Source organism: Bos javanicus, chromosome 13 (genome assembly GCF_032452875.1).
Source record: "Bos javanicus breed banteng chromosome 13, ARS-OSU_banteng_1.0, whole genome shotgun sequence".
In the NCBI taxonomy this organism is placed as follows: Eukaryota; Metazoa; Chordata; class Mammalia; order Artiodactyla; family Bovidae; genus Bos; species Bos javanicus.
The window spans coordinates 22,374,574-22,402,215 of record NC_083880.1 but is presented as its reverse complement, the minus strand read 5'-3'; the positions used below and the strand labels follow the sequence as shown (position 1 = coordinate 22,402,215).

The 27,642-nt window shown below is 42.0% G+C and overlaps 1 protein-coding gene across 2 annotated transcripts in view; it reads left to right on the top strand.

Moving 5' to 3' along the window:
* The window catches only part of NEBL (nebulette), a 378,681-nt gene that overhangs the window by 134,390 nt on the left and 216,649 nt on the right, over positions 1 to 27,642 (top strand). For both annotated transcript variants that reach the window (XM_061435961.1, XM_061435960.1), the window contains exon 3: positions 6,605 to 6,689. In XM_061435961.1, coding sequence (XP_061291945.1) covers positions 6,605 to 6,689 — 85 coding nt within the window. The remainder of the gene's footprint in view (positions 1 to 6,604; positions 6,690 to 27,642) is intronic.

Here is a 27,642-nt window from a genome sequence, read left to right as displayed (position 1 = left end):
CTCCCAGAAGGAAAGCTAGGATTCTGCTTCACCGTATTGTCTGTGCAAACAGCTTAGGCACAGTACTCCACTCTTTCCAGCTAGTGGTGGTGGGAACGCCCCCCTCCCATCCCGGTCCCCCCCCCCCCCCCCCCCACACCCGCCCCCGCCTCATGGAATCCAAGTTCTTAGACACCAGCTGAGGGTCGACCTTGAGAGCTGGCCTTTCATAAATAGCGTTGGGGCCTGCTGTATTTACTCTTCTGCTCAGGGGCCTTGATGAAATAATGATATAATAACAAATGCTTTTGACACCTGAGCTCTGTTCTTAGATTTCCTGGTCTGAGTAGAGCTGACAGTGTTCCAGGAAACAAAAAACTGGAGAGGGTGGGTAGGCTTGAGTGCTGGTGAGGAGGAGGGACTGACCCAGATTGTGGACAGGTTTAGGGGGAGATGGCAGACCATTTGACTTTGCCGGGCAGATGAAAATTTAAAAGAAAAAAATCAGAGTTTGGCTGGAAACAGCTAGCAGTCCTATTAGTGGCCCCCTAAATGTTAGAAATCTGTATTTATTGTGTAGAGTTTCGCAGCCTCGACACTGCTGACATTTTGGAGTGGGGGCTGTCCTGTGCATTGTAGGATGTTTAGCAGCCTCCCTGGCTTCTGCTTGCTAGATGCCTGTAAGCATGTGCCTCCTCACCATCTCCCCAGTTGTGGCACCAAAAATGTCTCCAGGCATTGCCTGCTGCCATCTGTCCTCCAGGGACAGTGATTGAGAACCATTACTACAGAATTTACGGTAAATAAATTCACGATCATCTTAGCTTTATATGTCTTAAGTGGTTTACTCATAACTCATATTTATAGAAGCTTTCCATTTCATGTATTTCTAGCAAGAAGCTCATGAGAGAGCTCGGGGTGTTTTATCGTTGTTACCTAGATGAAGGCAGTGAGACACAGAGGTTAAGTTGCTTTGCAGTAAAGCAAAGAGAAAGTGATAGTAGAAGTAATGGTAACAATAGTATTTTTTGTTATTAATTGAGTGCCTACTCTGAGCCAGACACTGAAATGCTCTACAGGTGTTCATTTTGCAACAAGCCTAGGAAGCGCTATCATTGTGTTGATTTTACACATGAGGAACTTAAAGCCAGAGAGATCAAGAAACCTGCCCAAAGGCACACAGGAGGGGAAAAAGCCAGGTCCGAACCCAGGCTGCTTGGCTCCAGCGCTCTCATGAACCCTGGGCTCTGGGTAAAAAGTGAGAGGTTCTGGGTTCTTGATGGTGTTCTGTCTCATTACTGTCTCCGTGGAGGTTGTGCTGCTAAGTTGTTTCAGTCGTGTCTGACTCTCTGTGACCCCGTGGGCTGTAGCCCACCAGGCGCCTCTGTCCATGGGATTTTTCAGGCAAGAATACTGGAGTGAGTTGCCATTTCCTCCTCCAGGGGATCTTCTTGACCCAGAGATCGAACATACTTCTCCTGGGTCTCCTGCATGGCAGGCGGATTCTTCACTTCCTGAACTATCAGGGAAGCCCCCGGGAGGGTGCTGTTTGCTTATTACACGGTTTTCCTCACTCTGCCCAGCTTTGGTCTCCTGTTTGCATATGCTATGCTATGCTAAGTCACTTCAGTCGTGTCCGACTCTGTGCGACCCCATAGATGGCAGCCCACCAGGCTTCCCTGTCCCTGGGATTCTCCAGGCAAGAACACTGGAGTGGGTTGCCATTTCCTTCTCCAATGGGTGAAAGTGAAAAGTGAAAGTGAAGTCGCTCAGTCGTGTCCGACTCCTAGCGACCCCATGGACTGCAGCCTACCAGGCTCCTCCCTCCATGGGATTTTCCAGGCAAGAGTACTGGAGTGGGGTGCATATAGTGTTCCTATATTATCAACCAAATCTCACAGAGATGAAAAAATTCAGAAGTCTTGTTTTCGTGACCTAACTTTGCCATTTCAGTTGTAGTCTTCTGTTATTATCTTGATTCTTTCTCTTTTTATTTATTTTTAATGTAGCATTTCATGGAAGCATGGATTTGTTGCAGCTGTCAGCCTCATCTTGACACATACACTTTGTCCAATTCCTGCATACTTCAGCTAAGAGGCTTCCATTTATGATGCTTAAACATTTTCTGATATTCTTCAGATCTTCCACCAGCTTGTAACACATATGAGAAATGTGTTATTTCTCATATTTCCATGATTATATATTATTATCCAGGGAATTTATTAAAGTACCAATTCACCCACTCCATCTTTGGTAATTTTTTTCTTTTTACTTTTTTTAATTATTCCCTTTGAACATTCATTTTTCATGCTCCCATGCCTTCTGCCCCATGTTCTGGTCCCTAAATGGACAAGGAGAAAAATGTCATTCTTCCTCTAAGCCTAGTGAAGAAATGATCTTTCCTGAAGCTTTCGTTTTGAGGCAGTTATTTTGGGAAGCCCTTCTACAATCATTTAAATGCAGTATTTGGGAAGAGCTAGAATGAACTATATCCATCAGTTAATTTTAAAATGCTTTGCTTCTCTGTTCCTGTGATCCCACGAGGGATTGTTCAGCCCTCATTTGCTTTTCTGGGTCTGTTTTTCTTTTGGGAGTGGGGTGTTGGGTGAGTGGGAGTTGAGACTATGACTTCAGAGCAGAATATCATCAGGTTAGTTTAGAAGGACATTGCTATATGAACATGACGTTGAGAAATCCAGGGTTTTCAGATGTGTCCAGTTTGGCAAAATTAATTAGGCTTCTCTAGATGTTGTAATTAGTATTTTTAATATAAACAGTGTGTGCAGCCCTCTCTGTAATTACATTTATTACGTCTGTGTCTCATGGTTCCAACTCATGAGACCACTCCACTGTCTTTTGCTTGTCAGGCATTTCCCCCCAAGACCTTACTCACTTGAATTTTGCTAGCTCTGAAGATAACTTTGGTCTCCAAAGTCTTAGGTTTTAATCTGTTATACTACTCATGACTCCTAGTAGATTCAGATATGAATTCCATGTTTCTTCAGCATTTTTTATATTTTGGCTATTAATACTAGATTGAAATTTTCTTCTCTCTCAAAACTTTGGATAGTTTCTCTTGTAATGCATCTTTAGAGAAAGTTATATTACCCGTAATTACAAAATCATTAAATTTTAGGATTGGGAAGATATTGGAAAAAATGCAAAGCATCGCAATCTGTTTATAGTCCTCAATATAATTGTACTGTGTATCAGTAAATGTGTTGCTTTGGCTATCAGGTGAGCAGAGTATGTCCTCTTAAAAAAAAAATAAAAACAGTAGAAGCTTTTCAATTTGTTTTTCTTTTCAAAGGTGTAAAACCTTGTTCCAAATAGAATTTAGTTTGGGTTGCTGATTTCAAACATATTAAAGTGGTATTTTATTTGCATTCAGGTATAAGTTCAGATCTATCACTTTTTCCATTATTAAGTCAAAGGGTGAGAATAGCTTATTTTCATGAAATGGTTACTTTAAATTGAGAGATAAGTGTGGCAAGTGATGTTTTGTAAGTATCCAAGTAGACATTTTTGCCTGGTATGGACCAAATGCCACATTGAATCCCCCCACCACTGCCAATTCATTTTTCCATATTAGGATGCTGTTCAATAAAAACTCGGTTTAGTTTTTAAATTATGTTTCCTTAAAAATTCTGTTTAATAGTTATTTTGTGTTTAAAACATAATTTTTAACTTTTAAACATAATTTTTAATTAAACATAAATGACAGGCGAAAATTGTCCTCTCCAAATCCTCCCCTAAACTGAGTTGACCTGCAAGTTAGAACAATACAGTCTCAACTGGTTATACTTTCTGTAACACATTTGAGAGTAGATTTTAATTACAGTTTCAAAAGTCATTAAAATACATATACTTTGTGAATTAAACATTATGGAAGTCCTGAAAATCTCTGTGAAACTTTATTTTGCAGAATGTATTTTGAAAAAGGAAATGTGCTAAGTTGTTATTTTAGCTTTAACATATAGCAGTACATGCATAGTGGCTACAAGTCCAGTTTAGTTCAGCTTTCCAAGATGGAGTTGCAAATGGTCTGAAACACACACACTGAAGTTGTCTGCTGAGCTTCACCTGTCTGGAGCACAGTTGCTCCCAAGTAATCTATAAAAATAAAGAATTACTACGTTGTACACTTGAAAGTAAGATAATATTGTAAGTCAACTATACTTCAATAAATTAATTGTAGTAGCCCCCAGTGTGTGGCTGACACCAAGTCTATGACTTCAGGATAAGGAGGGGAGACCTTGCCTTATCACAGCTTCCTCACTTGAATCAGTAACTCTAGTTTTACTAACATTTCATTAAACTTGACTGCTCTCTACTTCTTAGTCTGGGTTAGAAGAAGGAAACCAGAAAGGCAGAGGACCATGGAAGGCTGACTTCTGTGTATGAGAAACACTCTCTTGCCAGTCAACGGGCATAAAAGCAATCTCATGGCATTTAGGCCATCCTGACCTTTGTAAACTTTGAAAGCACAACTGTTTTGTATCATGGTCTGATCATGTCTATTTAGATGACCCTGAGTTATCATGAACAAATTTAAATTAGGTCTGTATCTGCTCTATAAAGCAAGGAACTTATGGTGAAATAGTGAGGCTTAGAGGACTTTTGGGAAGCTGCAGGAAGAGATGGAGGGTGGGCATTACCAAGAAGAGGGTCCAGGGAGAAGGAAGTAGAAGGATGGGAGCTCTTTGAGAGATGGCTCTGAGCTCCACAGCTTTTGTGGTGATAGAGTCACAGGAGCCAGATGTACCCTCCGTGCCAGCTGGGCATCGGGAGCGGAGGCACTCACTCATGTCTTAGCCACACATGGGAGGAGACGCCTTCACTTCACCACCAGGAGGGCCTGTGTGCTTGCGTACATGCCATCGTATATGATGTAATGCAGTGAAGCTGTTCTGTAGCCTGCCATGCGCTATGGTCTTATGGCTTGACTCTCTCTCTCTTACCCTCCTCCCACCCTCCTTTCCTCTCTCCTTCCTTCCCTCCTGCCTCTTCTTCTTTCTACAAATATTTATTGAAATCATACTCATGCTGAGACAGACCCCGACAGATGTGGAGTGTGCTCTGACAAGGGAAAGATAGCCTGCCTTGCTGCTGCGGGACTTTCCTTATACTGTGAGACAGAGATATGTCAATAGGAACATACAAATGAATATGAAAAAAATTATAATGGGATGAAAAGTACATTCCAGGACACATTTGTGAGAAGGCCTCTTCGAGGAAGTGCAATCTAAGGCGAGAACTAAGAGATAAAGAGGAGTTAGCCAAGAAGTGGGGAGTTCCTGGCCAGGGAGAAGCATGTGGGGATAGAGGTAGGAAAGAGAAGGGTGAGCTCCATGGCCAGAGCGCGGAGTGTGAGTGAGAAGTTTGCAGAAGGCTGACCGTGGAGGCCGTGGGGGACCGGAGGCTGGACTGTTTTCTCTGATCAGTGGGAAGCATTGGGAAGGTTTTATTCAGAGGAGTCAGATGATCAGGTTGGCATTTTGGAAAGGTTGCTTTGGGGAGTTGGATTAGAAGGGCAAGATTGGCAAGCATGGTTGTTACCTAAAAGATAAATGTGGCCTTTAATGAAAGATTCAGTGAAGACAGAGAGATATAAATAGAGTCAAGACATATTTAGGAGATGGAATCAATAGAGTTGGCAATGGATTAATTAGATGTGTGAAGAGTCAGGGTTACTCCAGGTTTCTGGTGTAGACAGCTGGACACTAATGGGTGAAAGAGAGAGCGCAGGGGAAAGAATTCATTTTGGGACTGTAGTGGGGTGATGGATTGTTGGATATCAGACTGAGTTTGTGGTAAGCATGGGGTGTACACAAGTGGAAATGCCAGTGGATCTGAAACACAGGAGAGAAAGCTGGGCTAGAGATGTAGATTTGGGAGTGATTGGCATGATATCGGGGGTACCCAGAGCTGTGAGAACAAATGAGATCGCCCTGGAGATCACTAAGAGAAGAAAAGCCTGTTAGAACCACGAAGGAGGATGAGCAGAGAGGAGTCCCAGGAGACAGAGGAGGAACAGCTAGAAGGGGAGAGGCCAGGCCAGGAGTGTGGGGGCACAGAGACACCAGTGGAAGAGGACGATTCAAGTCAGAGGAGAGGCTAAGCAAGAGGAAGACCAAGAGGTGTCTGTGGGATCCTCTGTGCCACTGGAAGCCGTTGTAACCTTAACCAGAGGAGTGTCTGAAGACAGGAACTAAAATGCATAGCGCTGATGAGAGAGTTGGAAGAGATGAGCAGAGACAGTGAGTTGAGGCCTCTTTGTCAGGAAGTTTGGCAGAAGGGAGAAAATGAACTCTGGAACCTCACACTGGAGTAGTGTGGGTAGAGGGAAGATGGAGTCAGGAAAGCTTTGTGCGTGCTCGGGTGCTGACGGGAAGAAGCTCATAGAGAAGCCTAGGGTGAAATTCTGGGAGACAGTGGAGATAAGTGGGTCACAGAGAGTCCTGAGAACAGAGGAGGGCTTGGGATCCATGATAGACAGGACCTTACCTAAGAGGAGAGACACCTCTGCCCTTGTGACAGAAGGGCAGAATGAAATGACTGGGGTTAAAACGTTGTTTGCTGTCATAATATTTTAATTGTGTTCTTTAAAAAAATGTCTCCACAGACACTACCCAAAGCAGTCCTTCACCACGGTGGCAGATACACCTGAAAACCTTCGCCTGAAGCAGCAAAGTGAATTGCAGAGTCAGGTAATTTCTGAAAGGCCTGTTTTTTGCTACTGATTCTTAATATTATTCATAAGACCACTGTTCAGTTGTTGGACTCTTCACACCGGGTCACCAGCCAGCGTGCAGACTGAAAGCGAGCCCGGGCGGGCATTCCAGGAGCAAGTGCCCAACGTCTGTTTTATTCCCGGTCTTGGATCACCCTGATATTCTTGGTTCTGTTATCCACATGGGACTTGGGCAAAGTAAATGAGTTCTGGTCAGAGGAAGTGTTTTCCAACAATATTGATTTATTTGGTCCTAAATATTTAAAAACATTTTATAAATAGCTTTTCCACACTGCATATGTAGGGGAGAAAGAGGTGTTAACTTGACCCAGTTGCAGAGAGTGTGGGGCTAACACCCTGTCTGTGTATCTCACACCAGCCGCTAGCTTTGTTTTCATCCTGTCACTTTATTCATATTTCTTTCATATGTCACGCTGACAGCATGAACAAAGATGAGAACACCACGATTGGCTCCCAGTCAACCATTTTGGATGGAAATGTGCCTTCAATATGGAGAAACACATCAGTTAAGACCAGGGATTCGAGTGACAGTATTTTCTTCAGGGACACGCAGTCTCTTCTTGAGAAGCCTAGGGCGCTTTCGCTCAGAGACATTTCCTTGCCTGCCATGGTGTAGGATGATGCTCCGTGGCTCACGCGAGAGCCCACTGGTCTGCATTGAGGAAGAATAACGCTGAGGAGCAGGGAGGGAAGGCTGAGCTGAGGTCCCCCTTCCACCGTTGATTGGTTGTGACCTTGGGCCAGCCACTCTGATTCTTTGTGCTTGTGTAAAGTGAGACAGTCTATCTGATCTTGCCTACCTGTCTTGAGGGTGGCTGCAGGTGTCAAACAAGGAGTTAGGCGTGAAAGCATTTTGAAAAGTAATAAAAGATGATATGACTGTGGAGGCTGATGATTATTACCATGGCCCCTGAGAATCCTTGACGTGAAAAGGGAGAAGAGCAGAATTTGTGAAGGAGGAAGGGGTCTAGCTAACACTCTTTGAAAATGTCAGTTGTAGCTATTTGCAATGAGAGTAGTCAGCTCTCAGTTGCAGTGGATCTAATTTACGTTCATGCGGGTTTATCTGGTCACAGGGGAGATTGTAGTTCCCTCCACCCTCTTTTTTGGGGGACTTGGGACCACTTCTCAGTCCACTTAATTAACAGGAAAAAACTCAGAGTACAGTTTACTGTTGGTTAACAATGCCATGAAGACTTGGTTGGCAGTTAGTTTTTGGTTTATGTAAAATGCTAATTTTCTGTGTGCTAAGCCATTAGTTCAAAAAATTGAGTGCTGGCCAAAGAGAGGCACTGTTGCAAAGCCGGCAAGAACACCCCTTGCTCATTCACACCACAGAGGGTGCCAGGATTTGGCTCCCGTCTGTGCAGATCCAATATGCCTTTCTTCTCCTCAAGTTAGGATTAATTAGATGATTCTGGAGAAGTACTACGAGCACACTGGAAAACAGAACTAAATCAAGAAATCAAATATTTGTTTCCTGCCTATTACATGTCCTTGTTCTGTGCAAAATAATTTATAATTAGTTAATCCTCCCTTCCCAGAGCTCATGGGATGTCTGAGTAAATAGGACTAACAGGCTCCCCCCTCCACTCAAGCAAGCATGTTTCATTTACAGTGAGGATTCAGAAGATGAGGGATGAGTATGGCTTGGTCTGGTCATGCTTCATGCTAGAGGAGGGTTCTGAATGGAGCTTGAAGGTTGACAGAGAATCTGATATGAACCTTGTCCCCTTCCTTGAGAGAGCACCTCTCTCCCTTTGGGTTCAGTTAGTGGCTACAGATGCCATCTACTTGGTCCAGGAACAAGCATTTATTGTTTCCCTACCACGTGCCTAACTCTGGAAAAGCAAAAGAAAAAAGGAGCTCACTGTCTCATGAAAGGTTGATTTTATTCTCTGTCACATAGGTAGCAGGCTGCAAACAAGGCAGAGCGTGAATGTAGTTCATGGCTGGTGGGACAGTTGATAGAGGGAGGTACAAAGTGCTATGTGGTCTCCAAGTACTGGGCAGGTGAAGGCATCAGATTTTCTGTATGATTTTCCTCAAAAACCATCTTCTTCAGAAAGAAAATGTAGCACTTCATCAGACAGACAGCATGGAGAAGTTCAACTTGATTCAAGAAGCATGTGTTGACTACTTATTATGTGCAAGGAATTGTGCTAGGTGTGCGGGAAGGAAAGGAAGGAAAATCACCATCATCACCATCATCATCATCATCATCACCATCATCAGTCTTGCTGCATTCAGGGCACATAATTTTACATGCACTATTTCATTTCCTCTCAAACAGCCCTATGAGACAGGAATTTATTATTATCCCTCTTTAGATGAAGCATTCAACCTTTAAAGAATTTAGAGAACTTACCCTTTCGAACAGCAAGGAGTTGAACTTGACATAGAACCTAGATCTGTGAGCCCCAAGTGTCCCCAGTCTCAACCAGTACTCTGGTCACATTACTTGGACAGTGCCTGGAAAAGGAGATGTGTAAGCAAATACTTGAGGTGCCAGCTGATAGTGCAGTGTATGTAAAGGTGGAATTTTGCATAAAGTGCAAAAGTCACACGTAGGAAGAAGTCCTTTCTCTCTCCTCTCCCTCCCCTTCTTCCTCTCCCCCTTCTTCTCTTTTCCCCTCTCCTCGTTTGTGAGAGATGCAAGCACTTCTACTAGAGTATTTCTACCTTTTGCAAAGACATGGAAAGATTCCTGCCCTAATGGTAGTATTCATGACTGGCAATTCATTTAAAGTTAGCATATTAAATGATTTGATTCTGTGGTAGAGCATTTCCTTTGAGTTTTGATATCAAGAATTCTGAATGGCTCAACAGTTTTGGTGGAAAATTGGTTATTAATATTTTATTTACTTGTTTTGATAACCTATGATGCTAAATGAGTCACATTACTCATCTGTTCATTACTCTGAGTTTTGAAATTCTGAAATCCTTTGTAATTGTTTGGTTAAAATTAATCCTTTTCTTTTAGTTCATTAGCTTACCAAATGAGCCAAAATGAAGGAAAAACAAAAGCAGTTGCAGTCCAACTTAGGAAGTTATTTATGGTTACATGTTGTTATCTTTTCCTTTTTTTCTCCTCTGTCATCCTCTTTTTGAGAGGGTTATGAATTTTGCCAGCCCCCATTTTTTTTTTTTTTGCCTGAGTGTTAGATCCTCTCAAGCTTTTTTGGGATCTGTATTAGGTGCCAGTTGTCATAATAAAATGATACGAAATACCAGAGAATAAACAAGGAAACCATGAGTTAGCTTTTTGGAACTGGGGACAGGCAGTGGCTGCAGGCATTATCTAGCTTGCAGATGACTGGTGCCTGCCCACATGGCCAGCCACTGACCCCAGTGGATGTGGACGGCCCTGGAACTCTGCAGTTTCAGGAAGGGCAGCATTCCGCTGTCACTAGCTCCCTTTCTAGCACATCTCACAGGATGAACTGCTTCCAAGAAATAACAGAACTGGAGGTTAGGCACCCCCACTGGCCCACAGGAACCCATTCAATAAGGTGCAAAAGTGTAAACTTTTCCTTCCAGTGTATTAGTAACATTGTACTTTACCTGTGAAGCATCTGGCTTTCTCTGCATGCCTTGGGACAGCAGAATGTCATTGCTTTTTGTGGGGAAGTGAGCCTTGAGTTGCAAAGACTTGCCTGGTAAACTAAACTTCCCGAACACAAACTTTTTGTAAGTTGGGCAGTCCCTAAACTTTTTAAAAACTTCAGGTGAAAAGGCCCCTTAGGAGAGAATTGTTTAACTTTTTATTTTCACATGATGTTGTAGCAAGTGTTTTTTCTTCAGGCTGTGTAGAATGCTCTCAGTGGAAGAAAATGGACAGATGTTTTGAACATTTTTCATCAGGAGTCTGAAGACTTCTTAAAGCTGGGGAAATGGTTCTTCAAATGGAATTTTGAGGGGAAGTCTTCTTAGGAAGAGAGCAAAACAGGACAGTTGTGGCTGAAGCAAGGGAAGGTGGGGTGCAAACTCCCCTCCCTGTGTTCCCTCTGCTTCTCCCCATCCTCCGCTTCCAGGGCCTTGGGGTGAGTGTCTTAGGAAACCCTGGGCCTCTGTGGGGCTGAGTTCTGAAAATCAACGCTAAAACAAAGACACTTTCCCACTTGACTTAGTTGTTTGCTGTCCTGAAAATAATGGAGAATTGGGGTTCACTGTATTCTTAAATGGAGTGTGTGTAATTTACGAGTCCTGATAAAATGAAATTGAAGATGATGATGAGTCAATTACGAATGATTCTGGAACCTTTGGGCCTTCATTTTGTAATCTGTGTTGATTTTTTTTTTAAATCATTTTTGGATTTTAGTTTTTAATATTGTTAGCATCTTCTTAAAGTTTTTCTCTTAATAGAATTAAGTGAAAATTTCAAAGCAATGTGAGGATAGCAGTTTGGGACCCTGTATCCTCTTACTTTTATCTTATTAATATCTTGCTGCTGCTGCTGCTAAGTCGCTTCAGTTGTGTCTGACTCTGTGCGACCCCACAGACAGCAGCCCACCAGGCCCTGCCGTCCCTGGGATTCTCCAGGCAAGAACACTGGAGTGGGTTGCCATTTCCTTCTCCAATGCATGAAAGTGAAAGTGAAGTCGCTCAGTCGTGTCTGACTCTTAGCGACCCCATGGACTGCAGCCCACCAGGCTCCTCCGTCCATGGGGTTTTCCAGGCAAGAGTACTGGAGTGGGGTGCCATTGCCTCCTCCATTAATATCTTACTGTGATATTAACATAAGTTTGGTATCATTGCTATTTAGTTGCAGTTTGTCACATAACAGATTCATACCCAATAGAAAGAGACTAGCAGTAGAAATCTATGGTGGTTTGCTGAATGACAGAGGATGAGCTAGATACAAATGTTTAGGAGGGAGATTGTGGAGGTCAAGTAAAGGAGTAGTGAAAACACCTATGACCTGTTGCATCTGGTTCTTTCTCTCTAAAATGTGGATGGTATCTATAACACAAGGTTTATTTGAAGATTAAATTTTATGACATATGTATGCTAGGACTTTACATATGATTCTTCTTTAATCTTCCATGTTTCTTTGGAGGCATACAAAACATGGTGCGCAGGGAACAGGATATATGATAGTAGGAAGGTGAGAAGGTAGCGTGATTTTTTTTATAGGGAATAGTTACGCATCTCTGTGGAATTAACGAAGGCATGTGTCTAATACATATCTCTGGAAGGTCAAGGAGGTAAGGCTGTGTCCAGCATTCCCTTTCTCTAGCTTGCCCTTGGCACCTTTCTGTGTCTCCTAATTCTGTCTTCTGTTTCCAGAGGGTTTTTCTCTCAGTTGTCTGTCATCTATCCATCCAGGAAGTTGTTAAATTATTACCTAATGCAAGACTCCCCTCAGGTAGCAACTGCTTTTTGATAAGGTATCATTGAGGATGGATTTCCTTCAAAGCAACGGATCCATGACTGGGGAACATCACTAATTGTCGAAAGACAACTGAAGAGCTATTTTGGAGTCCATCCTCTGTATGTGTGTCAAATCTCACCCCAGGGGTTCCCACCCGATCAGAAATTTGACCTGAGTTTTTCATCTGCACCAGTGATATGCCAAATTCTGTGCTAGCTATTGGGGATGCCGTAGTGAGCAAAACCAGATAAAGCCCTTACTCTCCAGAGATTTATGGTCTAGTCGGGGAGAGGATGATAATAAAAAATTAACAAACGTTAACGAACGTAGGAAAAATTGCAACTGTGACAAGAGCTGCAGAGCGAGCAGTGTGTATTATAGTTATGTTTAAAAACATTTTCAGGGTGTTAGAGGCCTGAGTGCTTCTCAGCAGACAGATACATAAGGGGATCTCAGAGTGGCCTGCTGCCTCCTGCCCAGATGTGGATCCCATTTCTAAGTGTGTCTCTCTCTCTTTTCTTTTTTCCCCACTTCGCAATCTTAGCTGACAATTCTTTGCTCTTTGTTGGGTCCTCTTACTGTTCCTTATCTCATCTGACAAGCTCAGACTTCTAAACAGAAGATTGTCTCTCCAGATAGTTTTCGTAGGTAATGCTTACATTCCGCTGCTCTCGGACAAGAAGCCTTTCATATTTGCTTTTTAATTTTCCGTTTTCTTTGAACTTAATTTTGGCAGCTTTATAGTTCCCATCTTTTGATTCTTCACCATTTGATGCTGTGTTCTGATCCTCCGGTGATCCTTCTTATTTCGCACAATAAGCGCTTTCTCATGTATGTAAAGGTAAAAGTTCACAGGGAGAAGCTTCGGCATGTTTCTTTTCAAGGTTTCGAGGCAGTGAAAATGATGAGAGATTGTGTTTCATATATAGGAAGGGCTGAATGTGAATCAGTACTTCAAAGGAGAAATATTAATTCACTTGATGTGGCACATTTCTTTCAGGGAACATAACATGCTGTGCAGATGTTAACTCTCGCCCCCACTATCTCCCACAAGTCAGATTGTTTTTCTCTTTCACTTCTGGATACAATGATGTAAGAGGCAAAAATGTCAGTGGTGACGGACAGCAAAATAACCAAGATGTTTTGATTTGCTGTGTCATGATGGAGTTTTAGAGCCTTTCATCATTGGAGCCTGGTCTCCTCCTCATCCTCCTGAAATGACCCATATTCTTTCCATCTGTTCTCAGAGTCCCAGCAGCGTGGTTCTCTGGTACCCTGGGCTCATCCTGCCCCCGCCCCCCACATCATTCCCACAGCCCATGGTGGAGGGTGGAGGGTGGAGGTGCAGTTCTCTGGGAGGGCAGGCAGCAAGCTACTTGTTTTTATTCTGTGCCAGAGTCAGATGACTTGTCCTTTAATTAGGCATCTGAATATATAGCCTATCAATACTGTGGCTCTGAGGTCATGGTATAACAGCTGTGATGAGGAGACTGTCTTGAAAATACAACATCAATGTAGTTTTTCATCTTTGTCTTCTATAAATCATGTTCTGCCCTACTATTTCACACTTATGGCTCCAGAGAAAGGAGAAGAGCAACCCCCACTTTGAGAAGGAGGAAATATGGTCCCAGGTGAAGGGGCCGCCTGTCTTCCCTTCTGGCCTTGGTATCTTGTAGAAGGAAGGTGGGAAAAAATCAGGGCCTGAGATGTGACCTCCCCTCTCTCTTCTGGCTTAAGTCTCTGAGAGGGAAGATGGGGGAGGCATGGTAGATGGGTGGAGAAAGGCGAGAAGCAGGGAAGACCACGCCACAAGACATCCTGCAGACCTCCTCCTGCCTCCATGGCATACTTGGGCTTATGCGGTGTGCAGGCAGGGAGGGAACCTGAGTGCTGTTTCTCCGCGTTTTAGTCTCTCATGTGGCGCAGAAGGGGATGGATATTCTGGCGTAGAGACAGTAGAGAGACGCCGAGGGTGCTTGCTGTGGAGCTGGCATGGGCAGTGCCATGAAGGAATAATGGGTCCCAGGGGCCAGGGATGGTGTGCAGGCAGGCAGGACCAGTGAGACCTCGGTGAGAAGCCAGGACAGACAGAGATGGGGCCGATACCAGCAGGCCTTTTCTGAGCTGGGGAAGAAGACAACATGAGGTCACCAGCCATAGCCTTTGGCAGGACGCCAGCAGGGGCCCAGGGAGCAGGCGGGTAAGGAGATGCCACTGAGCTCAGAGGAGTTAAAGGAGAAAATGAGCAGAAAATGAGTCCGCCTGGGTCCAGCACTTCACCCTTGCTTGCCTCCGAGGTCACTGTCTCATCATGGAATCAGCAAAACCAAATCTATTGTCCACTGTTGGACTCAGAAAGGTCCTCTTGGTAGTAGCCAGCAGCATGCAGTAGGCCTGATGAGTGCACTGAGTCTTTCACCTCTCATAAAGTCCCTGTGTGTTCTTTTGCCAGAAATTATTTGGTCTAATTATTATTTCATGTTATTTCAGAACTTTGCTTGTAGCATCTGCTGTCTTCAGAAGGACTGCCCCCTGGAGTTCTACATGGTCCTTGTACAGATGGAAACTGGCTTGAGAAATTCTGTGCAGAAAGATGACTAGGATGGCTTCATTCTTTCTTTCTTTTTTAAATTTAAATTTATTTATTTTAATTGGAGGCTAATTACTTTACAATATTGTATTGGTTTTGCCATACATCAACATGAAACTGCCATGGGTGTACACGTGCTCCCCATCCTGAACCCCCCTCCCACCTCCCTCCCCATACCATCCCTCTGGGTTATCCCAGTGCACCAGCCCCAAGCATCCTGTATCCTGCATCGAATCTGGACTGGCAATTCGTTTCTTATATGATATTATACCTGTTTCAATGCCATTCTCCCAAATCATCCCCCCGCTCCCTCTCCCACAGAGTCCAAAAGACTGATCTATACATCTGTGTCCCTTTTGGTGTCTCGCATACAGGGTTATCATTACCATCTTTCTAAATTCCATATATATGTGTTAGTATATTGTATTGGTCATTTTCTTTCTGGCTTACTTCACTCTGTATAATAGGCTCCAGTTTCATCCACCTCATTAGAACTGATTCAAATGTAGTCTTTTTAATGGCTGAGTAATACTCCATTGTGTATAGAAGGCTTCATTCTTTAAAAAAGCTTTCATTTGGAACAATTACTGTGTTGTATTCTGAAATGAGATCTCCACTTAAGTTTCCAAAAACATTGGTTGTACTTTTTTTAGTGGGTGAGGAGAGCAATTAGAATTCCCCTCCCTTCCTTCATCCTTTCCTGCCTGTCTTAATTTCTGGTGGTCAAGCATAAGGGTGATAGTAGATCAGAAGTTAAGGTAACTCAAATTTGATCCTAACTAGAAGGGATATCTAGGCTCCATTTGACTGGTGCTCTGAATTCCTATTAATATGAAATTGTTTATATTTCAAGGGAATCTATTCTCTGCAAACATCTTCTAAGGAAAATTTAACAAGCCCCTTTAGCTACAGATTTAGCTTCCTAAGCACACAGTACTTTTAGACACCAAGCAACTAAATATACCAGATTTCACATACTTAAACTACAGAAGTGAAGAACAGTGAAACTAAGGACCCTATTTTTAATTAAACAATCTTAGAGTTCCTATACAGGACTTCCCTGGTGGTTCAAGTGGTCAAGAATTTGCTTGCAATGCAGGAGACCTGGGTTTGATCTCTGGCTTGGGAAGATCCCTTGAAGAAGGTAATGGCTAACCACTCCAGTATTTTTTCCTGGAGAATTCAATGGACTGAGGGGCCTGGTGCTACAGTCCATGGGATCACAAAGAGTCAGACGTGACTGAGCAGCCACCGCTTTCCCTTTTTCAGAGCCTCTATACAGATTTTAAAAATCTCTAGTATGGCTGCAATACTTTTAATCATTAAAACTAAAACCAAAGTAAATCTTATCTGTGTTTCTTCTATACGTTTTCTAAAGATTTGTTTAGAACTGGATAATCTCCAAGGCTCTGAGAGAATTTTTGTTCTAGAATACTTTATTCTCTACAGGAATACCACTTAAGTCTTAGGTATATATATATACTACATATATTATTACACATAATACATGTAAAATGTTTATATGTATGTGTATATATGCACACAACATACATGTATACATTGTGCATATATGTATACACATGTATATATGTATGCGTATAATATGCAGATACACACACACATATATACGTATATATAATAATATAATAAAGCTGACTTAGAGAGACAATGTTTGGAAAATAGTCTCCTCGAAAACCTGCAAGACTAGAGCACGTGAATTATCTTTTCTCTTTTGTTATCAAATGACTAAGTATGATTTAATTCACTGCCGGACTCTGAAACAGCTGCACCATTCGAAATCTTAGTTTCCATCATGTAAATGAGCTCTGCAGTTCCTGTGTCTTTTAGTCATTCCATATGTTTTAGGAACTAGCTGAGGTGAAAAGGAATAACAGAGCTGGTATTATTACTGGAAGGAAGGTAATGAGAGCTTTTTCAAAATATCACCTATTCCAGAGGGCAGATCACTCACTTTTCACAGTATAACGAGCAGAGACATCATTAAAGCTTCACCTGTTTTGACGGGCCTTACTCTCCGTGTAGTTTGTTAATTAATTTAATGTTTTTTATATCTATTTTCTTTATCCTTTGTTTCAGATTTTAAATCAGAAGCTAGAGGTCTTATTAATGTAGTGGTTATTACTTGATAACGCAGCTAAGCAGTTCTGGATTATATTTATACCGTTTGATGATAAGGGTGATAATGTATGAAATGAAATAGAAACAAAGAAAGTAATTTAATGAAATAGTCTTATAAGAATGAAGAATTAGATACTTTCTTGAGAAGTAGACAGATGCTTTTCTAACTCTTTCTTGGCATTAGTTACAAATCAAGAAAAATCAAGACATTTTTGATTTCAAACCTTTGCTAGCACAGTAATCTCATGTAAGGACCCACACGTACTTCCTGTAATTTAATTCTCTATAAAGTTGCTTCGATTATTTATTGCTTTAAACACATTTACTGAATACCTCCTTTGACCAGACACTGCCTGCTCTTGGGGTGAAGGTGTGTGTGGACAGAAACCAGCAGTGTTGAAGAGGGGGACATGACCCCTGACTTAGAGGCGTTTATTGAGTTCCTCAACAGATATTCTCCCAAATTCTGTAAACAGTTGTTTTTTTTTCTGCACTCTGTCTAGTCTTCCCCTCACGTTCTCTGATGAGATATTTACCTTTTCTTTGAATGGAAGCCCAGAACGACTCTCTTTCCCTTTACATGGATCAAATACCAACTGCTCTGAGAAACTATATATTGGAGAAGAAATGATCTGGTTTTGAAAATAACTCTACAGCACCTGTGGCCTTTTGTAAACTGTTTGTAGAGGTTGTTCCTTCTTAAAATAATGTTGATAAAATATTTTTAGTTGTTTGATGGACACAGGAAAGCTTCTCCAATAAAATCCACTTTTGGGGGGATTATCATCAGGAGAATTAAATCATGTCATCAGCAATATCCCAATCCTCTTGTTATTCTGCAGACTCCAGAGCAGTGGCCCCTCATTCTTTTTGGGTCATGGGACCCCTTTGGAAGTTTGATGAAAGCCATTGAAATTCTCCTTTGGAAAATGTATAGAAGTACAAATACGCAAACTTTATAATTACAGGGAGCTCACGAGTCAGCAAAGGTCATCAGAGCCCCAAGTTTTAGGGAGTGTGGTCAAGTCAGCCAGTGGGAGGAGCCGAGAAGAATAGGCTGAATATAGAGGCTGGGCAGAGGCTAGAGGCTGGCACAGAGAGGTTATGGATTCACTGCCCTCTAAGCACAATTTTATCTTGATTAAAATATTAAGTGTTTTGGAAATGGGAAATGTTACTTCCTTAAAGAAAGCAGTCTGGCAACAACTGTTAAACCTTAAAAATATACATACTCTTTGATCCAGCAGGTCCGCTCCTGGAAATTTCTCCTGTAGAAAAAGAAATATCAACATGTAAGGCATATGGGCAAGGGTCTCTCGGTCTGCATTGTTTGTGGCAGCAAAAAACTGGAACTGAAAGCCCATCAACAAAGTGGTAGTAGAATAAATTAGGATAACCCAGACCGAACGATATTATGCAGCCATTCAAATTTGGGATGTCCTTATGATATTGCCCAATGAGAACTATAGATACAGAAAAGTGTATCAGTTGCAAAACACTCCCTCTGTGCGTCTGTGTCTGTATTTCTATATGTCTGATTAAGATTATATATGTAGAGAGAAAAATATGAACTAATATACACTAAGGTGTTAGAGTTTGTTCTGGAAACCTATCCAGGATGAGCCAAACAAAGGGGAAAAAAGTTGAAATAATTAAAAAATGTATATGATAGCATTAATGCATTCTTATGCAATTATCTCTGTTATATCTATCTACCTATCTCTATTATATATCTGTTGGTGGCTATATATGGATGGAAAAAAAACAGTGATTTTGAAACATAATTGCTTGTATGTAGTTAGCATTTCATTGTTTTACTTCCTTCACAGCTGATAACACCAGACATTTTCAGTTCAGTTTTGAGGGGTTACTAGGGATCTCCCTGATGACTTAAGAAGTGAACTTACTGCTCTAAAGTTACTTGGTCTATAGCAAATGTTTGTTGGATGTCTATTTTACGTCATGTCCTCGGCTTTTTGCTGGGGAGACTCGAAGAACTGAGGCTCGTGCCTGTCTGTACAACTCAGGGACTGCAGCTGCGTTTGAACTTCCCTCAATCTGCTATTTATCTGCTCGTTTGCTTGTGGGTGTGAGATAGAGAGCCCAGGTGCTGCTTTCGTGTTAGTAAGGACCTAAGAATTTGGAGTAAGATCTTTTTTTAAAAAGTAGATTAAAAATTTTATTTGTTTATTTATTTTGGCTACATGGCATGTGGAATCTTAGTTCCCTGGGTCAGGGGTTGAACCCATCCCCCCAGCCTTTGAAGCAGGGACTCGACCACTGGACCGCCAGGGAAGTCCCTGAAGTAATAAAATCTTGACCTTTCTTCTTTTGTTCCATTAAAGGACCTATTGTCTAATTCTCCCTATTTTCCTCAGAAATGCCCAGAGACCTCTAGAAAGGATAGTACTGTAAGGATTTTAGAGGAGAAAGAAGTGAAAGGTGCTTCCTGTAGATCAGTGTCTCTCAAAATTGCGGTTTCCCACATCACAGTTGCCTGGTGAGTGTGTTGAAAATACTCATTTGTGGGCCTGGCCCCAGACTCACTAAGAAGGAAAGTCTAGAAATCCACAGTGTTATTAAGAGCCCCGTGTATTAATTCTTACACACATTAATAGTTGGGATCCAGTTCCATCAAATTTTGCTGCAAATAATGAGCCCTCCTGGTATCTCTTCCCAGAATTTTGCCAAGAGTTTCCCATATCCTTGGTCTCCTTTCCCACCTGGTTGTGGAATGCTTAGGTTTTTTTGCCCCAGAAATCGGTCCACGTTTCCTGGTTTCTCATACTGCCACTTTGTTGGATTGACTTGGAGTCGTGCCCAGCTACCAGGCTTCTGGAAGGTAACGCCGCTGCTCAGGACCCCGGTCCAGGGAACACAGAGAAGAAGGGATGTTTTACTTCACTTTTAGGACTTTTAGGTATTTGATTCAGCAGATATTCTTACAAGAACAAGAATTTTTCTAATATCAAAATGGCCTTTTATTTTCCTCTTTTTATTCTTTAGTGATGTCTGAATTTTGAAGGAGGTTTTGTGAAGAGAAATTTCAGACAACATTGTCACTACCAAACATGATTTCATTCTGAATGTAGAGGAAGACTAGAATGGTTTGAAAAATCAACAAATCTGATGGTCAAACTCAAATGTCTTTAATTAGGGTTAGGGTTAGGGTCAGTATATACACACAAATAAGAGAGAATTTCAGGTTACAATGCATTTTGTTTGTAACAACAGGAGTAAAACCAGGATTTGCACACATGATATAAATTTTTTTGGAATTCTTGATTCTTTGGGCTGCTTCTGGTTTATTTATGCATATTCATAGTACAATCAAAAACTGAAAGTGTTTTTCAGACATCTGAGATTTATCCCTTTACACCGGTTTCTTCCTCAATGCTTTTATCTGAAATGTCAAAAAATAACGGAAGCAAAGGCTAGTTCTTATGAAAAAGCAGAACTGAGTGACTGTTTTCCTGCATTTCTCATGTACCATGTAGACAATGACCTTAGTACTATTCTGATTAGAAAGCCCTGTCTGAGAACCTTTTATCTCCACAGCAGGATATATACAATCCAAGTCGATGCTAGACACCCATAACATCATCCCTCAGTCAATAATCATTGACTGAGTAGAGTTGGTTTGGGGGCTGTGTATTAAATACCAGAAAGGGTACAGAAAGAAGAGTCATAGTGTCTGCCTTTGAAGAACAATCTAATTCAGAAAGTAGTTCAAACGTGCATGCTATGACATGGTTCCATAATAAAAGGCTCTTTCAACAATACTAGAGAACCCAACTTAAAAGAGGTGATGGTGGAACGGGGAGGGGTTGTTGGAGAGCAGACACATGAGATGGCAGAGAGATATAGCTGAACAGGAGCAAGACGTGCAGAAAGGGGTGAGCATAATCCGTACAGTATCTCTGTCCAAAAAACGTCAGCTGGAGGGGATTGGGCGGTTAGTCATGGGTCTGTGCTCTGGAGGGTGGAGAAGTTCCAGAAGGAAATGAGGTGTCCTCAGTCAGGGTAGTGGAAAAACTGTTGAAGAATTATGGTCTAGGGATTTTATGAAATTCAAAGCTTGGAGAAATTAAAGAAGTTCAGCATGATGAAGTGAGGGGGCTGAATCAGGATAGTGGCTAGGAAAACAGGGAAGCAAAACTTAGAGATACTATTGGAGGACATCAGATATTACAGATAAGTTGGAAAAAATAAAGCCATATGGTGAAAATATTTGTGAAGGTCTTAAGCTCATCAATCTGAGACATTTTACACTAGAGGGGAAACACTGACTAGTGGTGGGGAATAAGCCTGATGATTGACTTTTAAATTTTCTGCGTATTTATGATCTTTAGAAATTCATTTATGAGACTACAAATATCATTGAATGGATCTTTCACATGGAAATATTCTACAGTTTAGAATAACTTTGTAGGCTTTCATTCAGTAGGTGGTGAATAAGTACCAGATGACAAATTCTGGTGTTTATCTTACAAAGTCATCTGTAGTTCTGTGAGACATTTTTTCCTGCCTGGGACACAAAGCTCTGCTACAATTATTTGTGAATAATTTTTTATGACTAATGTTAGTAAGAGTATTGTCAATTGCCATTTAAAAGAACAATGTTTCATTAACATAAAAAAAAACCCTCCCTCCTTCCCACATCAGAGCTATTTTCCTCTTGTCTAAAAGGTACATACTTCTTTTTAGAAGTTGACATTTACACTGAGCTAGTACCTTTTTCCTCTGGATAAGAAAATAATTGTTTAGAAAAACCCAACTAACCAAACAAATCACCTTGATTACTACCTACAAAGAAAAAAAAAACTGCCATTATTTTTTCTCTTGTGTGTGTTTTTGGATCAATCCATATGTGAAAAATAGTTGTTAGGAACTGTTTGGATATTTGCTGTAGTGGGTATGGGAGAATGGATACATCAAATTGCTGTCTAACAGAGCAAGGAAACCAGTTCATATTTTCTACTGGAAAACAAAGTATATGATGATTAAAAAGAAAAATAAAAGACTTAGGGTTGAAAGTGTCTTGAGCTGTCAAGGAACATTAAGCTGTGGAGTGCTGTTAGTCACCTCCTAATTACTGATGAGAGGGCTTTACCAATGGTCGTATTATTTTCCTGGGCTTTTATTTCCCTGGAGTATCTATGATAATGCTGTATAGTATGCTGCAAATCATTTATTCTGGTAGACCATGAAATTATGTCCACCTTGCAGCTTGGAAAACCTTTGGGTAGGAAAAATCTTTCGTCTGGGTCTCACTTTGCAGGTTCTTGGGCTCCCGCTTGCTCTGAGCCTGTTCCGTGGAGTGTTTGTTGACACAGGTGCCTACTCCACCCATGCGAGGTGTCCTCCGGTGCCAAGTCCTGCTTCTCCCCATGCAATGTGGTGGGCAGGCAGTGTCAGCTTTTGGTCAGCTAGCTAGCCCTGGTGTCCAGGTCTGACTTTACCCTTGCTTTCTCCTGACAACCTTCATCTTTTTGCCATCTTGCCCATGACTTTCTGGAGAGAAAGTGGGATCCATGGAAGCTAATAAGGGGATGCTTTGTAGGCTCTTCACCCCTCCTCTGTTCTTCCCAAGCTTGTCTTCTACCTTTGGCTTCCAACAGGGACACCCATGACCATCTGATCACTTGCTTTTTTTAAACGTAAGTAACATTTTTATTTAAAAAATGGTAGTGAAAAGAGTGACATTATTTTACATATTTGCCAATCTTATTGTCTGGCTTTATAATAGGCAGCTGTATTCTCATATTGTTTCTTCCTTTAATCTTTTTTGTGAGATCATATAACTTCTGGAAAACTCCACTGTATACTCATGAAAGAGTGAGAGAGAAAAGAGTTTCACTATGGAATGATAGGGACAGAGTAGGTGATTAACTAGTTAATCCCACCAGGGGATTAGAATCTGCCTGCAGTGCAGGAGACCCGCGTACCTGGGTCGATCCCTGGGTCAGGATGATCCCCTGGAGAAGGGAATGGATAACCACTGCAGTATTCTTGCCTGGAGAATGCTATGGACAGAGGAGCCTACAGGGTAGTAAAGAGTCATCCACGACTGAGTGACTAACACTAATATTGAGGGGATTGTAAGTTTCTTCTTTGCACTTGGCTTTCCCTTTAGGGCATCCCTTCCAGATCTTTGTCCATCTCCCAAGAGGCAGAGCATCCTGAAGGACTGGAGATTTGTGCTCTGGTGTCCATATGAAGCTTTTGCTTACTTAGATACATTCTGGGATAGGACTTTCTTGTTTCAAGGGCTTTTTTTCCCCTGTTTGCAGTAAGTATTTGACCCTTCCATCTCCAAATGTTTAGAGTTTAGAGTTAAACAGATTCTAAATCTGCTTAATTTTTTTCTGGCAGCTGTTTCACTCCCTCTTTTGCAAATGCTGACCTGTGAGTTGCTTGTTTATCCAGGAATGGCTTGTCCCTTTTCTGTTGTTTGCAGGAGGTCAGCGTCCTGCAATTGTTCGTAGACAGGGAGGGTGACAGGCTGTCTTTGGCCAGGAAGAGTCACTTTTGACTGAGGACATGAGTCAAACCAAAATCTTCTTACCATGCAGCATCCAGGCACTCAGTTAAACCACCTGCTTCAGCTGTGGCTCGTATGAACCCTGTGTGGCTGTTCATATGGATAGCGCTGGGGTAAAACTGGCACTTCCCAGCAGAGCAATAATATTGAATAACTCCGTCGTGATGGCCACAGCCCTCCTCAGCCCCCTCTGCCTAGTAGCCAGAGTCTTTTCTGAGTTAAGAGATTCACCATTCACGAGGATGGTGACAGTTGACATCCAGCATATAACAATTCATGGCTGCAGTTAGAGCTTAATTTCCCCCAACCTTTCATCAGGGAAGGAAGCACTTCATAGTAAATGACAGTATTGCTTGAAGTCATCTGCCCATGGAGCCTTCATTCTATTCCTTAGTCATTATGGTCTGCATCACACGATCTTTTCTCAAACATCAGCCTGGTGAACCAACGATGAAATTGCATTTCTTTGAATTAGAGTACAGATTATTATGGGAGGGAAAAAAAAGACATCGAAGGGGAAATGTTCGTGTTTATGTTTGAATAAATGTGAAAGCTTAATGGCCTCAGAGGCAGTTAAAGCAGAGGCCATAAGAGAACACGGAACCGTGCTCCCTCATTGCTTAAGACGTTTCTCTGAATGAGTGCAAGCAAAACACGTGCGCTTTTCAAATCCAGGGTGTATAAATCCTGGACGTATAATCGTTCGGTGTGTATTTCTTCTGTGGGTAGGAGTGCACGGCATCACTGATAGTTCTTATTTTGATTTCAAGGCTCCGGTACACATCAGGCAGTCAATCGATGATTCTTGAAATAAATTGCAGAAGTATTCACTCAGAGCGGCACCTCCTCCCCCATTTCTTGCCCCCACACACCTAGACTTCTCCATGGCTTCTGTATGGTTAATAGCAGGCCTAGGGTTGGGAACTGCAGATGGGAATAAGCAGCTCAAACAACAGCCTGGGAAAGAGAAATACTGTTTGCTTGGGCTTCTTTATTTGGCTCTGACCCCGGGCCTTATCTGACCTGAATATCCAGCGTGATCACTGGTTCCAGACACTGACCTTGCCTTGCTGTCAGCCTCCGGACCGTGTCGAGAGTGTGACCAACTCCTGGGTCCCCTCATAGTCATCCTGCCACCTCACCTTTGCTGCTGTTCTCCTTATCTATGTACCGGACAGATAGGACTCACTTAATGGAAAAGGAGGTAATTGAATTAAGTGACTTATTTGGGGCCAATTACAGAATCAGACTGTGGCTTTTACAGGGTATCCGAGTCAACATGTTGCAGAGTGCTAGAAGCAAAGCCAGTTGGATTTGGAATGTAGTATGCAGAGAGAGTATTATTGCTGTGTGCTTTATTGTGATTCCTCTTTTTTCCTCACAGCCATCTGCTGTGTTATCTATTTGTTTATTCTGATATTAGGGATGAGACATAGATATAACATTTCTATTAATTCTACTGTTCCTCCTGCTCTCTTTCACCTGCACAATTCTTGTAGCAGTCAGAGCCTGTGGTTTCCAAATGCCCGTGTTGTAAGAGCTCCAGCAAGGATAGAGATCTCATCTTTGTTTTCCCCACAGATTCTAGATGAATGAATGAGTGAGTGGAGACAACATGAGACATTATTTAGTGAGGGATTAGGATGCGTTTTGTAGAGTGAGTCATTAAGTCTTCATGATAACTTCCTTAGGTAAGCATGCTCATTCTCATGCTGTAGGTATGGAAGCTGTGCCTCAGAGAGGTTGAGTGAACCACCTGGAGTCACACAGCTAGCTGGAGCCCTTGTCAGCAGTCGGCCTTACGTCTTTCTGACTCCAAACCCCAAGCTGTTCCTTACCAGGCCAGGCTTTCTCAGTGTGGCCACTCATGAATGACAGTTCTGTGCTTTCAATGCCATATCATTGCAATGCCCTGCCATTTTAGGTTTAAAATTCTCCAAGTTTTTTCTTCATGAGGTAAAATTTTTATATTTGGATTTTAAAGTTGTAAGTTCTGATAAATGTCTTATGGTTTCATTTTATTTACTTTTGTGGTTATTTTGACACTCAATTTGGTTTATATTGTTCCTGGAGCTATTAAATACTTTTAATTGTTTAAATTATGCAATAACTTTTTGTTTACATGTCAGTGATTTTAGCCAGTTATTATTTTAACAACTCTGATATTTTGTTTAATTTGTGTTGACTAAATGTTCTCATGTTTTAGCTTGTCAGAGTAGTTCTCAAATTTCAGCTTACTGAGTTTTAAATTCTCATCTATTATATAGGTTCATACCTCATGCATCTAATTTTTAAACTTTTTATTTCTATACTTCGACTGATCAGAGTATTGCCACTTAATTTATTATGAAACTGATGAAAGAAGAGTAAATTAGTCACAGTTCAAAGACATTTTTTTTATTAGGCTTGATCACAGAAAATACTGTTATATTAGAAATCTGAGTTTCAGTTAGCTATATTTCACCAAATAATGGCAAGAAACTGGTTAAACACATTCATCCACAGCGTGCTGGGTCATTGGTGGCTACTCGTTGAGTTCTTCAGGAGCTAATTTTTGTTGACAAAGGTGTTTTCCATTTTGTCATATCCTTTGTCTTTCTCTTCTGAGACAACTCAGCAACCCAGAGCACTCATTTACTCCGTGGCTGCTATGGCGCTGCTTCCAGGAGCTCTGAAGTTTTGGTTTCTGACTTTGCTCGGCTCTGAGGAGAGAAGCTCCCCCAGCTCAGTGCCTACAGAGTCGAGTCAGCAGGGGATGTTCCGAGAGGGGCCAGGTCACTGCCGTGGGTTGGCCAGGGTTCACTAGGCACGTCCTTATGTGCACACCTGCACGCCTGTATGAGCTTCAGCCTGTGCTCTGCTGGTGCCAAAGAGGATTAAAGATCACTTTCAATGGAAAATACTTTAGAGGATATTTATGGGTATAATGAGAAAGGAAGCATGGCTTTTGAGAGGAGGAAGTGCTTTAATGGAGGACAGGATTTTGACAGGTGGTGGGAGACACAGCAGGGCCCAGTAAACTGTGGGTGAAGTTGGGACTGTGACAGATGTGTTTACTGATCATCAGCGGACCTGGGAACCTCACAGAAGATACAGAAGAGGAAGTCTGGGTGTAAAGCACTTGAATAGTATGCTGAGGAGTCTGGGCTGTATCATCAAGCAGGGGAGCTACCAGTTCTCGGGGCAGGGGAGTGGTTTGCCGAACATGACATTGCAGCAGGGTTAGTCAGGCAGCAAAGTGAATTGGATGGGGAGAGATCTGAAGGAGGGAGCCAAGTTAGGAAATGTGTGCTGTAATGAAAGTGCGTGATAATCAATCAGATCATCAAAGTAAGGGAAAGGACAGAAGAGCAAACTTTGAAGGAGGCACAGAATGAAGACTGTTGTATGTGAGGGCAGAAGGTATTGGGCTTTAGAGTTTCTTTGGGAGGATCTTTCAATGAGCAAACCAGTTGGAAGTGGGGGAGAGGCCCTTAGGTCACGTGGCTGGATGCTGTGTTCATATAACAAGTTGCTGCTTTTACTGAGATTGAGTGTTGACTTGGTGTTTGATCAAACCTGGGTTTGATCCCTGGGTTGGGAAGATCCCCTGGAGGAGGAAATGGCAACCCAATCCAGTGTTCTTGGTGGGGGGTTGTCTGATGGAGACTGTGGCCACTTACCTCCCTATGCTGTACCCTTTTGGTGGTGCTACTGGGAGAGAGACAGTCCAGTGTGACTGAGGCCCTTGAGTAGCTGGAACTGTTGTCAGGCCTGTGGTCAGGGGTAGATTGCCCGGGGCCCTTTGCCTCTGTAACCCCACACCATAACATTTGAATGAATACAGGATTGAGAGTGAGTGAGTTCAGGATTAGCACTGCCTTGAAGAGTTTGGCGATTCTTTAAGGGGAACTGACTTCCATACGGATGGATGAAACGGACATTAAGGAGAAAGCCGATTATTAATGATGGAAGCTTTCTAAAACCACATGCAGTTGCAGTGTAGAAGGACTGATTTTTGAAAAGAAAACATTGATAAGTTACACAAGTGTTGTTATAGTTACACATAACAAATTGTTATCTAGTTTGAACATTTGTGAAGTGGCCAAGATGTTGATTGATTACACACACATTTCAAAATGTGTTTTGAGGTTTAGAGAGAGAGAGCTGAGAAGAACCTCAATATTGAATCAGTGTTGATTCTGATTCTTTAAATTCTTTAAAGATTCTTTAAATCTTTAAAAAGCAGGATAACTGCTCTTTAAATTTCTTTAGCTTTGCCA